The sequence below is a fragment of the Pelophylax lessonae genome (genome assembly GCF_965119305.1).
Source record: "Pelophylax lessonae genome assembly, chromosome: 4".
In the NCBI taxonomy this organism is placed as follows: domain Eukaryota; kingdom Metazoa; phylum Chordata; class Amphibia; order Anura; family Ranidae; genus Pelophylax; species Pelophylax lessonae.
Genome location: NC_138771.1, coordinates 52,195,237 through 52,210,624, shown reverse-complemented (window position 1 = coordinate 52,210,624; position 15,388 = coordinate 52,195,237). Strand labels below are relative to the sequence as shown.

The following is a 15,388-nucleotide window of genomic DNA, read 5'->3' as shown; positions in this document are numbered from 1 at the left end:
GAGCGCGTGCAGGCCATAGCTCCGCGCTGGGTCGGCCGCGACATAGTCCCACTGGACGGGGACTGACCCTGCGAGTTAAACGTCTCGCTGAAACGCCAAAGACCATGAGTCACGGCGCCCGTATTGGTCGACAGCCCTCCTACCTCGGTGGAGAGGGGTACTGTCAGGAGTTGGCGCCCGCCTGGTTCCGGTATGGTGAGTAGTATGTTCCCCCTTTCCCCCTGACGGGTCTTGTGGTGAACGCGGGCCCCTCTCTGTAATGGTAAGGATGGGTTCCCCTCTATCCTACAACATGTCACAGATCCCCCTAATTGAGTGTGATTTTTGTGTACAAGAAGCCAGGAGGCTTGGTTTGGGAGCTGACAATCTAATTGTAAAGATGTGTAAATGATTGTAGTCAGTGGCAGTACTAGAACTTTACTGTGATAGTATAAGGTATCCTACCTGTCAGTAGCCACAGGGCGATGTCTATACATGTATACTGCATTCCAGATCATTCCTCCAGCTAAGCAGCGGACCGCATATGGCCCGCTAGGGTCCGGTACCTCCGACCACGCTGACCACCATGAGGGTGAAGGGTTGTGAGGCCGAGATCCTTCTGCAGACATGCCGCTATTCTGTGCAGGCCGCCGCCATTGTCTGGTAGATCGCACGAGGCCGCCATTTTGGTGTAGCCTCGTGTCTCCAGCATGGGGGCGGCCATGTTTGAGGTGACTCAAACACCTCATGGAGCCATGGGGAGGAGCCGGCAGGCGTGTTAAGGGGCGGAGCCGCCTCTTTTACCCAGGAAATAGGGCCAAAGACTTCCTGTCTGTAACAAGACAAGCACTGAGCAAGCTGATGAAAACTTCTGTGCATCAGGGATGAGCCTTGGGGTCTGTCTCTCTCTCTGTGGGGTCCAAAAAGGCAGGTAACACTGAGGGGCGCTGTTGCGACTGGGGTACACAAAAAAAAAAAAAAAAAGTTTTTTTTTTTTTTTTACTTTGTCATTTTTTGTCGCTGGCAAGTGTCTTGTATAATCATTGACCCTGCCGCATAGGTATCCCCACCTGATCCCCTCAAGGTGGCCGCAGGACCCTCCAGTACCCCACTTGTTTTTAATGCATTATCGGCAATTTTGGAGTCTTTGGTTTCCCGGGTGGAGGTGGCCTGTCAGGGACGGGGGTCAAGTAGCGACCCCCGCCTACCCCTATTGTTTATCAGATACTTCAGATACGGATTCGGAACTGGTCAATGCAGTTGCAGGTCCCTCTTAGGGGGCTGTTGTCTCAGGTAATATCTCCTCAGCAGTGAGGAGCACGTTTCTGCCTCCGCCATAGCACAAGAGTGGTGGATGCACTAGTTGTGTCCATCCGGGAAACCTTTCGTCTTGAGGTTACACCGGCAGAGGTAGCTGAGACTGAGATTCCTTTTTGGTACTTGTTAGCCTACCAAAAGGGCGAAGGATTTTCCTTTACCCAAATGGGGTCGTTTTGAAACGAACCCCTGTTATTTCCAAACGCATGGCTAGGTGCTATCCATTTGAGGAATTCCTCTTTATAGGATAGACGGTACCACCTGCTGTCTTGCCACAGACTGTTAGGATAAAAAGACCTCGTAACTAACGAGGACCTTCCTTTTCTGCTCATATAGAGTTGTTCGTTCCGCGAGGGCGGGCGATAAGGCGAAACCCTCCAAAGCCCCTTTAGAGGGGTTTCAAAGGGCGCTGGTCGGGTAAACAAAGAGTCCGGCTCAGCCAAGCCTGAAGAATATAGCCTGATGCGCCCCTACCCATCTCTGGGGTGGGGGGGGGGGATGTCTTCACCGGTTTCTGGAGGACACAGGATCGAGTTTCGATCACTTCCACCGGTGCGATTCTGCCCTTCTAACATTGAACGGTTTCAGGGGTTCTATTCGAACCTATTCACAATGCCCAGGAAAGAGGGCAAGGTGCGTCCAAATCTGGACTTGGGAAGAAATAGAGTCCATCCGTACAGTGCTGGCCTCCCTGCATAAAAGAGATTTCTGGCGTCCATAGACATATAGGATGCCTATCTTTATATCCCCATCATCGCAGGACATCAGCGTTTTTTCGCTTTCCCAAAGATCATCCCTGGTTCCCACCAGGAGACTGAACTATCTGGGCCTAAGGTTGGATACATCCTGGGCAAGAGAGTTTCTCCTTGCTGGGAAACTCCAGAAGGTTCAGTCAACGATTCGGATGTTGCTGTCCATCAATTGGCTGGGACTGATGGTGGCCTTCTTAGAGGCAGTACCGTATACCCAGTCTCATACCCGAATTCTCCTGAAGGAGATTCTTTTTTAATGGAATCAGAATTCCGATTCCCTGGACAATCGGATCCGGTTGAGCGAGCGTACCAGGAAGTCTCCGATGCTCAACCAGGGGAAGTCATTTCTTCCGATAGTATCCAGATTACCAATAAGGGTATCGGAACTGAGAGCGATCAGATTTTGTCTGATTTACTGGATCGAGCAGCTCTAGAGCAGCCCGATTCGGATCCAATCGCATATGGCCTCTTCATCCAGAGGTTTTTTCCCTAGCTGTCCCTTCATTGGGACATCCCGGATGTGGATCTGTTGGCACCTTGGCCTAACAGGAAGGTGCGGAGGTTTGTAGCTCGCGCCACGATCCTCTAGCGGACGCAGCAGAAACGCTGATCGCCCCGTGGGGGCAGTATCAGCTACGGCATGCCTTCCATCCTCTCAAGTTGCTGCGGGAACTTCTTCGCAGGATAGAGGTGGAGGGAATTCCAGTTATTCGGGAAATTCTGGATTGACCTCGTCAAGCCTGGTACGCCGACTTGGCGAGGCTAGTCGCAGACGCTCCTTGGAGACTTCCTCTCAGGGAGGATTTGCGGTCTCAGGGACCGATCTTCCATCTTGCTTTACAGTCGCTGGCTTAATGGCCTGGCCATTGAGACCCAGGTACTGAAGGACAAGGGAGTGTCAGCTTCAGTTATTCCTACCTCCAGTTAAAGCAAGGAAAGCGACTTCCAGCACATGGAAGTCTTTTATATTGCATGGTGTGAATCTATTGGATTTCCCCCACAGACCTATTCGGTGACCCGAATTTTGGTCTGTCTGCAACAAGGGGTTGAGCAGAAACTATCCTTGAGCACGATCAAGGGTCAGGTTTTCGGCGTTAGCAATCTTCTTTCAAGAAACCTTTGGCTAATCATTCCTTGGTGCGGAATTTCATCCAGGGGGTGCGACATCTGGCTCCGCCAGTGCACGCACCCTTACCGCCTGGTATCTTAATTTAGTGTGGTCGGTTCTTCAGAAACTTCTCTTTGAAGATATTAGGGAGATTCCCTTGCTTACATTCCCAGAAGGTGGCCTTCTTGGTGGCCATTACTTCTCTACGCAGGGTGTCAGAACTGGCCGCATTATCCTGTCGTTCCCCAGATCTGGTGGTTCATAGGGATAAGGTGGTTCTTCTTCCGAATCCATCCTTCCTTCCTAAAGTGGTTTTCGTAAGACGGACTCACTTTTTGTGATCACGGATAGCCCTTGAAGGGGGTTGCCTGTGTCTGCCGCGACCATATCTACATGGATCAGTCAGACGGTGGTACAGGCTTATTCTATTAAGGGTCGGAATCCTCTGTTCCCTGTTAGGGCGCACTTCACTCGAGCGCTCAGTACTTCCTGGGCCTTTCGCCATCAGGCGTCAGTGGTCCAGGTATGTAAAGCGGCCACCTGGTCGTCGGTACATACCTTTACAAAATTTTATAAAATTGATGTGATGGCATCGGCGGATGCCTCATTTGGCCGCAAGGTTTTGCAGGCCGCAATTTGAGGAGACCGGTGGTCTACCTCGAGGGTTTTTTTCTGTTTGAAAATTTTTTTGTTGAGTCTCATCATTAAGGATGAGCATTGTAAACTTCTAGTTGGCACCGGTTGGGCCTTCTAGATTTGGATTTGATTTCCATTTTCCCACCCCTCATTTGTGATACTGCTCTGGGACTTCCCGAAGGTGCTGTATCACCGAGGACTACGTCTGTCAATGAGCGATAGAGAAAAATGGATTTTTGTAAAATCTTACCGTAAAATCCTTTTCTCTTAGCTCATTGACAGACGTAGTACCCGCCCCTCTGTTTTTTTGAGTTGGGTTGGGTTAAATTCTCTAAAGACTGCTTTTATGACATAACTGATTTGCTGAGGCAGAGAGAGAGAGGATATACCCTCTGGGACTGCCCCTAGGGTGTGGCCAGAGCATTTTATTTCCTGTCTAGTCCTACTCCTGTGGAGGCAACATAACCCGAAGGTGCTGTATCACCGAGGACTACGTCTGTCAATGAGCTAAGAGAAAAGGATTTTACGGTAAGATTTTACAAAAATCCATTTTTTTGTCTTTGGGCACCTCCATATTTTCCTATCATAAGTTTTTTGTAATGAGATATTTAAAGCGGAGTTCCACCCTGGATTTTTTTTTTTTTTTTTAAATACCCCCGGGACAGTCAGGGCTAGTACATTCCACAATGGCTAGCCTCTGATCTGTCCCGGGTTGCACTTACCTGTTAGGACAAATACTTACCTTGCAAACGTCTTGTCCAGCGCTGCCATCTCAGATGTGGGCAGCTTGAAGCCAGCGAGATCCCCTTCGGCGTCTTCTTCCGCCTTCTTTGGTCCCACGATCCTCTGCGCCGGCCCTGACGTCACTTCCGGGTCGCGCGCGTCATCCCTCTACAGCTTCTGGGCATGCCCAGAAGCTGTTTAGAAGGGGATGACGCGCGCGAACCGGAAATGACGTCGGGTCCGGTGCAGGCGCAATGATTCCTGGGAGCTATGACGTTCAGCTCCCAGGAATCATTGCAGAGCCAGGAAGTGACGAGGGGCCGCGGCCGAGGAAGGAGGAAGAAGGAAGTAAGGTAAGTATTTTTTCTTCGCTACGAGGTAAGTAAAATATGCGATTATCCATTTCTTTTTCAGGTGACCCGGAGCGAGAAGATGGAGGTAAGTATAAAAATAGGGTGGAACTCCACTTTAAATCAGCTTTTGTTAGTGGCATTATATTTACCAGGTTCTAATCCTCAATTTTAATTAAAAAAAAAAAAAACTGCTAAAATACTGAGATTTTAGGTTTTCCTGTCTGTATCTTTAGGCCTTCCTCGTACTCCTGTGAGGCAGAAGATGAAGACCATGCCTCGTGCTCTGCAGATGTTAAATGCAGCCAGGTTAAATTCAAAGGCCCAGAAATCACAACCAGAGGGTGCACCTGCTGCTCCTGCTGAGAAGAGTTCACAGGCAAAGAGAAGATCTGCAGAGAAGTCAGAAACTCAGACTAAGAAACCGGCAGGTGAGAATTCATTTTTAATAATTTTGTATGTGTTTAAAAAGCAGTAAGGGCCCATACCACTTTTGGTGTTGTTGCATTAAGGCAGCCCATTCATTTGCTCTCCCGCCTGGTGTGTTAATTCATTCATGCACAGATCGTAATAGTAGTGACATCACCGGGATGCGGGTTTTTTGAAACCTGCGCCCGCGGCGGCCATCGTTAATATCGGCATATTTAACCCATTTTCGGCCGAAATGGAATAAGCCCATTTTCGGCCGAAAATTTTGGTGGCCGAAATTTCGGTGCATCATTATTTGGAAAGGTTTTATTACTGAGACAGGTGTCATGTAGGTGTCATGCTGTAATTGTTTACAATAGTATTAGTCTTGTTATGCAAATGTTCTGATTGGATGAGAATTCTTGTCCACCCTCACATCACTTTCCCTATATAAGATACTGACGCCATTAAATAAATCGAACATGCTTTGACTCATACCCTGTGTGTCAATTTTCCCTTATTGCGTGTTCCCGATATCGTATGAGTGTCCCCACTGGTCATCCAAGGAACAAAGATATTGAAATTACCTTTCAACGACTCCTTTTATATGTTTACCTATATATGCCTTGTGTTCCCTGCATCTCTCACACATGCAAACTGGACTGCAGTAGTGCTATACCAGAGTATGACTGATAGTTTTTTGTCTACCCATCTGAACCCAGTTATTTTGACCTTGACTAAATCATAGTAGTAATAATAGGGCTTACTTTGCAAGTATCTGCATTTGGTTTTCAAATTAATCCTTCTGGAGCCCCTTTAGATTCTTGACCCAAACTGCTCACATGGACCTGACTTCTAATAGAATCTAGATTGGGCCTCATCTTGGCACAAAGGCTCATTCCTGTCATTCAAAATTCCAATGGCAAAACTTTGGGGGGGCGCACTTGAATTAAACAGTTGACAGAGGGCATGGTTGAGGCTACAACGATGATCCTGTTATAATTTTTTTTAGCCCCAGTGATTTTTATGTAAAAGCAATCTGAGAGGCTAAGCAGCCAGTGTATTACTTTATTTCATTCATTGATGGACACAACTCTCCATTATTCAGAACCACAGGGTTATAGTGCCCCTACGCGAGTAGGATACTAGGCAGAAAAAAGACTTGGCTACGCCTATGGGCAGTCCCAGATGGTATACATCCCCCCTCTGCTATAGGCCTTCTGTTTTTTTTTTTTTATTCCTGCCTAGTCAGGAGAAATGACCTAGTTCCCTGGCGGGATTATGGTCCTGGCAAATTTTTCCTCTTTTTAAATGGCTTTTTTTCTCCTGGGTTTTTTTTTTTTTTTTTACTGCGAGAGCTACAATCAACTGCCGGACTGGGTGACAGGCTGAATATTTAGATTCAGTGGTCCCCCCCAGTCTGGCCGGCCAGCATGCGCAGACCACAGCCCTGCGCTAGGTCGGCCGCGACATAGCCCCACTGAATGAATGGGGGCTGGCCTGCGGGTTGAACCAGCACCAGCAGATGGGCTTCACGGCTGGGAGGGGGGCACTGGCTGCTTCTGGTGGTCCTGCACCCGGATCTCCCCTCTCCAGGATGGATGGTGTCAGGGCTCTCCTCTGGGTCCCTGGTAGCTGCTTACGACTGTCATTTTGCCGTAGCCTGCGCCATTTCTTTGGGGCTTTTGTGTCTCTAATGGCTGATGGCCATGTTTGGTTTGTCCGGCATGCTGGCAGAGCGATGGCCATGACAGTGGAGCCTCTGGGCGGCGATTTTGGCTGTAGGAGCTCCTCCTCTTCCCCTGGTTTTGACTCCTGGGTTTTTCCTTCACCTTGAATGCCGCACATGGAGCAGAGCTATTTCGTGCCAGACTGTGCTACTCTGATGGAGTGGTGAGTCTGGTGGGGTCCATCCCTCCCGCTCTCTCTCTGCTGCAGGTTGTGGGCTGCTCTGTTTGCTGGTGACCGGGGGTGCTACTGGTTGTGGTGGGTCCCCCTTTTTACTTATGGAGTCTCGGAAACCGGTTTCCCCAACTGACCCCCCCCCCCCTCCATTGATGCACTGACAGTGCTCCCGGAGTCTTTTGTTTCCCGGGTAGAGGTGGTCTTTGGGGGGCGGGCTAGCAAAAAAGCATCCCCTGCCTCATCTGTCTTGTCAAATCCTGAATCTGATTCAGCCGCCGTGGACGTGGCCCACCCTCGGAGGTTTACAGCCACGCTTCCTGATTTATCAGATAGGGAGGATGATTCCTCCACACCTAAAAATACGCACGAGAAGGTGCGGGTTGACACACTGGTTACATCTGTGTGGGAGACTAATTAAAAATGGAGGATGCAGCTGAGGCTGCGGCAGGGGTGCATGTCCCCTTTGGCACCCACAAGCCGTCTCTCACGGCGAAGTTTTTCCCTATTGCTCCTCTTTTTTTACAATTTTTGTCTCTAAACAATGGGAGCTTTCAAAAGGCCCCTTTGTGGTTCCTGAACGCTTTGCTTTGAGGTACCCCTTTGAGGAGTCACCCCTTTGGAAGTGGACTGTTCCAGTGCTGAAACCCCCTGTCTCCAGGTTGAACAAGGCAATCATGATTCCTGTAGAGGAATCTCCAGCTTTTAAAAATTCGGCTGACCGGAAGGTGAAGTCTGTGGATCAATATGTTCTCTATTGCTGGCTCGGCACTTAGGCCAGTCCTGGCCATTGCCCAGGTATCCCAAACACTGAGTGGGCTAAGCTTTTGCACCATGACCTAGATGGTGAGCAGGTTCCCTCGGCCTTTGTTGAGTTGGCGGACCAATTGGTCCAGGGGCTGCAGTTTGCCTCTTTTTGACGCAACTCCCCTAATTTCTAAGCTGTTTCAGCAGTGGTGCTTAGGCGTGTATTGTGGCTTAAGTGTTGGTTTGCGGACCAGACTTCTAAATAAGCTCTGACTAATTTACCCTTTCAAGGCGATCGTCTGGGGCTACTCTGGATGACATCATTAAGAGTCTCACAGAGGGGGAGGAGTACCTTTCTTCCACAGTCTGGGAAAGCACCTCATCGCAGACGTAGCCCGTCTTTCTTGACACGCAAACACTTTTTTTTTTTTTTTTTCTTCATCCCTCAGGGTCCACTGACAAGGGTTCAAACCTTTCAAGTCCTCCTTGGGAGGTTCCAAGCAACCCTGGTCTGGCAAGCTGAGAGCGGGATTCTCTATAACCCCCAGACAAGGCTCCTTCAGCATGAAGGTGTGCCCTCACCCGTGCCTGGGGTGGGGGAAAGGCTTCTCTGGTTTCCGGGCCTCTGGACCCAACAACAAATGGGTCCACAAAGTGATACTATCCGGTTACAAGATAGTTTCGTTCTTGCCCTCCGTAAAGGTTCTTCCCTTCCAATGTGCGTCTGGCCCTGGACTGATTGCAAGCTCTCTTTGGGGCGATGCAAGACCTGTTGTTTTAGGGTGTGATTATCCTAGATCCGGTATCTGAACTGTTTCAAGGTTTTAATTCAAACCTTTTCACGCTCCCAGAGGGCAAGGTACGTCCAATTCTGGACCTCGGGGCCCTGAACTGCTTTGTGCGTGTACAGAAGTTTAGAACGGAGTCTATTCACACGGTGGTGGCATCCCTTCATCAGGGGCACTTTCTTGCTTCTATTGACATCAGGGATACTTACCTGCACATTCCAATATGTGTCTTCCTCCATTTCCTGTGGGAGAGGAGCAATATTAGTTTGTGGTGGTACCCTTTGATCTCACCTCCGCTCCTCGGGTCTTCACAAAAGTGTTAGCGCTGGTTCTGGCGTTGCTACGTCAGTGGGGGATTGCGGTACTGGGCTACCTGTACGACGACCTCTTGCAAGCAGAGTCCTCTGCTGCCCTGATGGATGGCGTAGAGATCCCTATACAAGCCCTGAAAGAGTTTTGTTGGCTTGTAAACTACCAGAAGTCTGCTTTGATTCCTTCCAGAAAATTGGAATATCTGGGTCTGACTGGATTCCGCTCTAGCCAGAGTGTTCCTTCCTCTGGACAAACTCCAGAAGTTGCAAGCTGCAATTCATCTTCTACTGTCCAGCAGCTGGTCCTACCCTCCAGACTTGTATGCGGGTGCTGGGCCTGATGGTATCTACCTTCGAAGGCAGTTCTGTTTGCACAGTTTCATACGAAAATAGGATAAATGTCCGAGGTCTCTGGACAATCCGATTCAGCTGAGCCGGGAAACTAGAGGGGTCCCTGGTTTGGTGGCTTTGCTTTTCAGGAGGGCAAATCCTTTCTCCCCTTGTATTGGACAGTGGTCACTACGGATGCCTATCTGTCCGGGTTGGGAGGTGTCCTGGGACTGAGCTCCGCTCAGTGGCGTTGGACGCTTGAGGAATCCATACTACCGATCAATGTCTTGGAACTTCGAGCGATCGAGCTGTGCATGGATCACTGGACGGATCAACTCCGAGGGCTCCTGGTACAGATCCAGTCAGACAATGCAATGGCGTTGGCTTATATCAGTCACCAGGCTAGAACAAAGAGTGTGTTGGCAGCCCTGAAAGTAGCTGGCATTCCCTATTGGGCACAATGCTTCGTTCTGGCCCTTTCCGCCATACACATTCCAGGAGCGGAGAACTGGCAGGTGGACTATCTCAGCAGGTGTTGGACCAAAAGGAGTGGTCCCTTCACCCAGATGTGTGAACTCCTAGGAAAATCTACCATCATACATGGAAAGCGTTCATTTTGCGGTGTGTGTCGATTGGTGTTCACCCTCGTTCTTTTTCGGTGGCTCGAATTTTACCTTTCTTCAACGGGGTGGGGTGTTAAGCAGAAATTGGCCTTGATGTGTGTCGGCCTTGGCGGTCTTCTTTTAACGACCCCTGGCCACGCATTCCCTGGTGCGTACCTTTTTTATTCAAGGGGTTCGACATCTGACTCCAACCATGCGGTCTCCGCTACCGCTTTGGGATCTGAACTTGGTGCTTTCAGTTTCCCAAAAGTCTCCCTTTGAAAATATTTGGGAGATTCTCCTGCTTACGCTGTCCCAGAAGCTGGCCTTGTTGGTGGCAGTTACCTCTGCTCGCAATTATCCCCTACTTGGTGGCCCACAAAGATAAGGTTGTTCTTCGCCCATGTCCCGTCGTTCCTTCCTAAGGTTGTCTCTGATTTCCATTTGAATGAAGAAATTGTGCTGCCTTCCCTGTGTCCCAGGCCCAAACATCTTAAGAAATTTGTTTTGCATGCCTTAGATATGGTTCGGGGGAGGGGTTGGAGCTGGGATGAATAGACAGACTGTACCAGTTGGGGGCTCCTTTCCCTCTCCCCTCCCTTCCCTCTCCTCTCCCTCCCCTTCTGTGCCTTACCTTGGGCCAATGAGAGCCTTGTGGAGCCATTTTGTTGTGGACTGTATTATCTATATACGGCGGCCATGTTTGTGGAGTCCCGGGGCCATTTTATGTTAGTCAGGCATTGCATATAGTGGCAGCCATGACAGTGGAGCCTTCTGGGCGGCGATTTCGGCTGTGGGAGCCCCTCATTATCCCCTGGTGCTGACTCCTTGGTCTCTTTTCTTCTGGACACAGCACGTGGGGCACACTGCATCCTGGTGCTGCTGGTGCCTGCCTGGTGGGGTGGTGAGTCTGCTGGTGGCCTTCCTCTCTCCTACAGGATTGTGGGGTTCTCTATTGCTGGTTTCAGGGTGGTGTTACCAGCGCGGTGGGGGTGTCCCTTAGCACTGTTTTTTGCACAATTTGTAGGGGTCCCCCTATTCCTCATGGGGTCTTTGGAGCACGTTTCCCCACTTGACCCCCTCTCAGAGGCTGTGGGGACCTCCGATTCCCAACCATTCATTGATGCACTGACGGTGGTCCTGCAGTCCTTTGTGTCCCTGGTGGAGATGGCTTTTGGGCGGCGGCCTTCCCCTGCCTCATCTGTCTCCTCAGATCCTGAATCTGATTCGTGGCCTGCCCGGGAGGTCTGTGGCCACACGCCCTGATTTCTCAAATGGTGAAGATGATTCCGCTACACCTGTAGCTGAGCACAAAAAGGCGCTGGTGGGCGCACTGATTGTGTTTGTGCATGAGACTTTAAAGATGGAGGACGCAGCTGAAGCTGCAGCGGACGTACCAGTTCCCTTTTGGCACCCACAAACCGTCTACAGCGGCAAAGAGGTTTCCCTTCCCCTCCTATTTTGACCTAGTCGCAAAAGAGTGGGAACAACCAAAACCTCCCTTTGTGGTCCTTAAGTGATTTGCAATTAGGTAACCTTTTGAAGAGTCCCTCCTTAAAAGGTGGGCTTTTCCACTGGTAGTGGGTTTCCAGGTTGAATAAGACAACTATGATTCCTGTTGAAGAGTCTCCAACCTTTAAGGATCCGGCTGACAGGAAGGCAGGGGCTGTGGCCCGCAGTATGTTCACTGTTGTGGGTTCGGCATTTAGGCCAGTGTTCACCATTGCTCTGGTGTCACAAACTTACCGAGTGGGCTAAACTTTTACACCGTGACCTGGAGGGTGAGCAGCTCCCCCCCCCCCCCTACTTTTGCTGAGCTGGCGGATCAGTTGGTCGAGGGGCTACAGCTTATCTGTGATGCCTTTTTGGTTGCGACTCCCCTGCTTTCCAGACTGTCTGTCTGTTTTGGCAGTGGTCCTTAGGTGGGTTTTGTGGCTCAAATGCTGGTCTGCGGACCAAACCTCTAAAATAAAACCTTAACTGATCTTCCAGATCAAGGAGATTGCCTGTATAGAGCTACCCTGTATGTCATTATTAAGAGTCTCACAGGGGAAGAGTACTTTTCTTCCGCAGGCTAGTAAGGGTAAGGAACCTCGTCGCAGGCATGGCCCGTCATCTTTGGCTCCCAAGAAGTTTTTTTCCTCCCTCAGGGTCAGCTGACAAGGGTTCAAAGCCACTCAAGACCTCTCCAAGGGGATACAAGCGACCTTTGGTCTGGCAAGCCGAAAGCGGGATTCTCCAGATCCGTGGACAAGGCTTCTCCAGCATGATGGTGCGCCCTCACCTGTCCCTGGGGGGGGGGGGGGGTTATGCGTCTTCGCTGGTTCCCAGACCTGTGGATTTCGAATGGTGCAAGACAAGTGGGTCCACGAAGGGATAGGTCTGGCTACAAGATCGAGTTTCATTCTTACCCTCTGGAAAGGTTATTTTCTTCCAATGTGGGTCTGTCACCAGATCATCTACAGGCTCTCATTGGGGCGGTGCAAGACCTGTTGCTTCAGGGAGTGATAGTCCCAGTTCTGACCTCGGAACGATTTCAGGGGTTTTATTCGTACCTGTATATGGTCCCAGCGGGGATCGCAGTACTGGGCTACTTAGACGACCACCTCCAGCGAGTCCCCTACTGCGCTGGTGAACAACATGGAAAGCATTATACGGACTCTGAGGGAGTTCGGCTGGCTTCTGAATTATCAGAAGACTGCTTGGATTCCTTCCACAAAGTTGAACTATCTGGTTCTGACTCTGGACTCTGCTCCAGCCAGAGTGTTCCTTCCTCTGGACAAAGTCCAGAAATCACATACTTTAATTCATCTGCCTAGTGTGTGCCTAGTGTCCTACTCCTGTGGGGGGCAATATGACAATGTGGTTCTGAATAATGGAGAGCTGTGTCAGTCAATGAACTCTGAGAAATGGATTTTATGGTAAAAAAAAGAAATCCCATTTCATTGACAGGCGCAGCTCCATATTCTTCTGAACCATTGGGTTATGCTGCCCCCTACAGGAGTAGGACACTAGGCAGGAAAAAACCTTACCACGCCTATGGGGCAGTCCCTGAAGGCATACACCCACTCACACTGCTATAGGATTGAATTTGTTTCTGCCTAGTTTAAGAGTAGGACCTAGTTCCCGGCTGGGACTTCGGTCTTAGCTTGTTTTTTTTTATTTTACATTTTTTTTTTTTTTTTTATTTGTTAAAATTTTTATTTTTTAGCTAGTTATATTCCTGAGAGAACTACAGTCAACAGCTGGACTGGGTTTCGGACTGGATATCCTAGATCCTTAAGGTCTCTTAGTCCTGCCAGTTCTTGGAATGCTATCTGAAAGAGTCCAGACTTCTGATCAATATTCTGGAACTCAGAGCGATAAAGCTTTGCTTGAGTCGCTGGACAAATCATCTGCAGGGTTGTCTAGTTCGGGTTCAATTAGACAATGATACGGCCCTGGTTTACGTCAATCATCAAGGGGGCACCAAGAATGTCCTGGCCGCTCGGGAGGTGGCCTAGATCTTAATATGGGCAGAAAATTTTGTTCCAGCCCTCTCCGCTGTGCATATACCTGGAGTGGAGAACTGGCAGCTGGATTACTTGAGTCGTTAGGGGTTTGATCAGGGGGAATGCACCCGGAGGTGTTTTACCTGTTGTGTGTCCGTTGGTGGACACCCAATGTAGACCTGTTCGTTTCTCGGCTCAACGAGAAGGTACAGAGGTTTGTAGCCAGGTCTCGGGATCCTCTGGCCTTGGGGTCAGTATCGGCTGATCTATGCGTTTCCTATGCTGAAAATTCTGCCAAGGCTTCTGCGCAGGATAGAGATGGAAGGGATTGCGGTCATTCTGGTGACCCCAGACTGACCTCGCCAGTCTTGGTACGCAGATCTGGTAAGGTTGGTCGCCGATGCTTCTTGGAGACTTCCTCTCAGGGAAAATCCGTTGTCTCGAGGGGCCGATCTACCATCCTACTTTATGGTCGCTGGATTTAACGGCCTGGCTGTTGAAACCCGGGTGTTAAAGGATAAGGATCTTTCTGACTCAGTGATTCCTACCCTGTTGAAGGCTAGAAAATCTACCTCCTACATCTCATGGTGTAATTCGATTAAGGTGCATCCACGCTCCTTTTCAGTGGTTAGGATATTGGCTTTCCTCCAAAGAGGAGGTGAGCAGCAGTTGGCCTTGGGTAATATAAAGGCCAGGTGTCAGCTTTGGCTGTGTTTTTTCAATGCCCTTTAGCTACGCGTTCTTTGATTCGCACTTTTATCCAGGGAGTCCATCATGTGGATTCTCTGATACGGTCCCCGTTACCTCCATGGGAACTTAACTTGGTACTGCCTGTTCTTCAAAAACCTTAGTTTGAAAACTTAGGGAGATTCTTCTGCTTACATTGTCACAGAAGGTAGCCTTTTTGGTGGCTATTACCTCTGCCGCAGAGTGTCTAAATTGGCGGCGCTGTCCTGCCTTTCTCCTTCTCTGGTGGTCCACATAGATTAAGTGGTACTTCGTCCTAATTGGTTGTTTTCTTCCTAAGGTGGTTTCCGATTTCCATTGGATGAAGACGTTGTGCTGTCTTCACTCTGTCCTAAGCCCAAGCAACCCAAGGAAATTTCCTTGCGTTCTTTGGCTGTGGTTTGGGCAATTAGGGTTTGCCTGGCGGTTACTAGGTCTTTCAGGAAATCGGGCTCTTTGTCCTTACGGAAGGACCTCGGAAGTGATTGGCTGCGTCTGCTGTGACCATATCCAGATGGATCAGGCAGACAGTGGTACAATCTTTTTCACTGAAGGGTCAGGTTCCACCTTTCCCTGTGAAGGTGCATTCTACTAGGGCGCTGAGTGCCTCTTGGGTTTTTCGCCATCAGGCATCAGTAATGCAAGTTGTTGGCTGCAAGGTTTTGCAGGCTGCTGTTTAAAAAGGAAATGTTTCTCTTTGAGGGTGTATTTTGGGTTTAGGTGAGCTCCAGTTGTTTACTGGTTGAGCTCCATGTTACTTGGTTGGTTAAGTTTAGCTTTTGGGGAACTAAGTTTCTTTTTCTGTGTTTTCCCACCCCTCATGCAAATACTGCTTTGGGACGTCCCAATGGTTAAGAAGATATTGGAGCTGCGTCTGTCAATGAACGATAGAGAGAACTGGATTTTTGACTTGCCGTAAAATCCTTTTCTCTGAAGTTCATTGACAGACGCAGCACCTGCCCCTCTTTCTGAGTGGGTTGTGGTTTTTTACTTCTGACACTGCTTGCAACAAAACTGAATCCTATAGCAGAGTGAGTGGGTGTATGATTTTTTCTGCCTAGTGTCTTAATCCTTTAGGGGCAGCATAACCCAATGGTTAAGAATATGGAGCTGCGTCTGCCAATGAACTTCAGAGAAAATGATTTTTTGGTAAGTAAAAATAAAAAAAATGGATTTTTGAAAGGTGGTGAAAGAGAGGGTCCCCAACCCCCCCCCCCC

At 49.4% G+C, this 15,388-nt stretch overlaps 1 protein-coding gene across 1 annotated transcript in view; it reads left to right on the top strand.

Annotated features, from left to right (window-relative positions):
• Nucleotides 1–15,388, top strand: part of TICRR (TOPBP1 interacting checkpoint and replication regulator) — a 120,256-nt gene that overhangs the window by 17,392 nt on the left and 87,476 nt on the right. Inside the window, exon 7 of the mRNA XM_082255118.1 lies at nucleotides 5,102–5,296. Coding sequence (XP_082111244.1) covers nucleotides 5,102–5,296 — 195 coding nt within the window. The remainder of the gene's footprint in view (nucleotides 1–5,101; nucleotides 5,297–15,388) is intronic.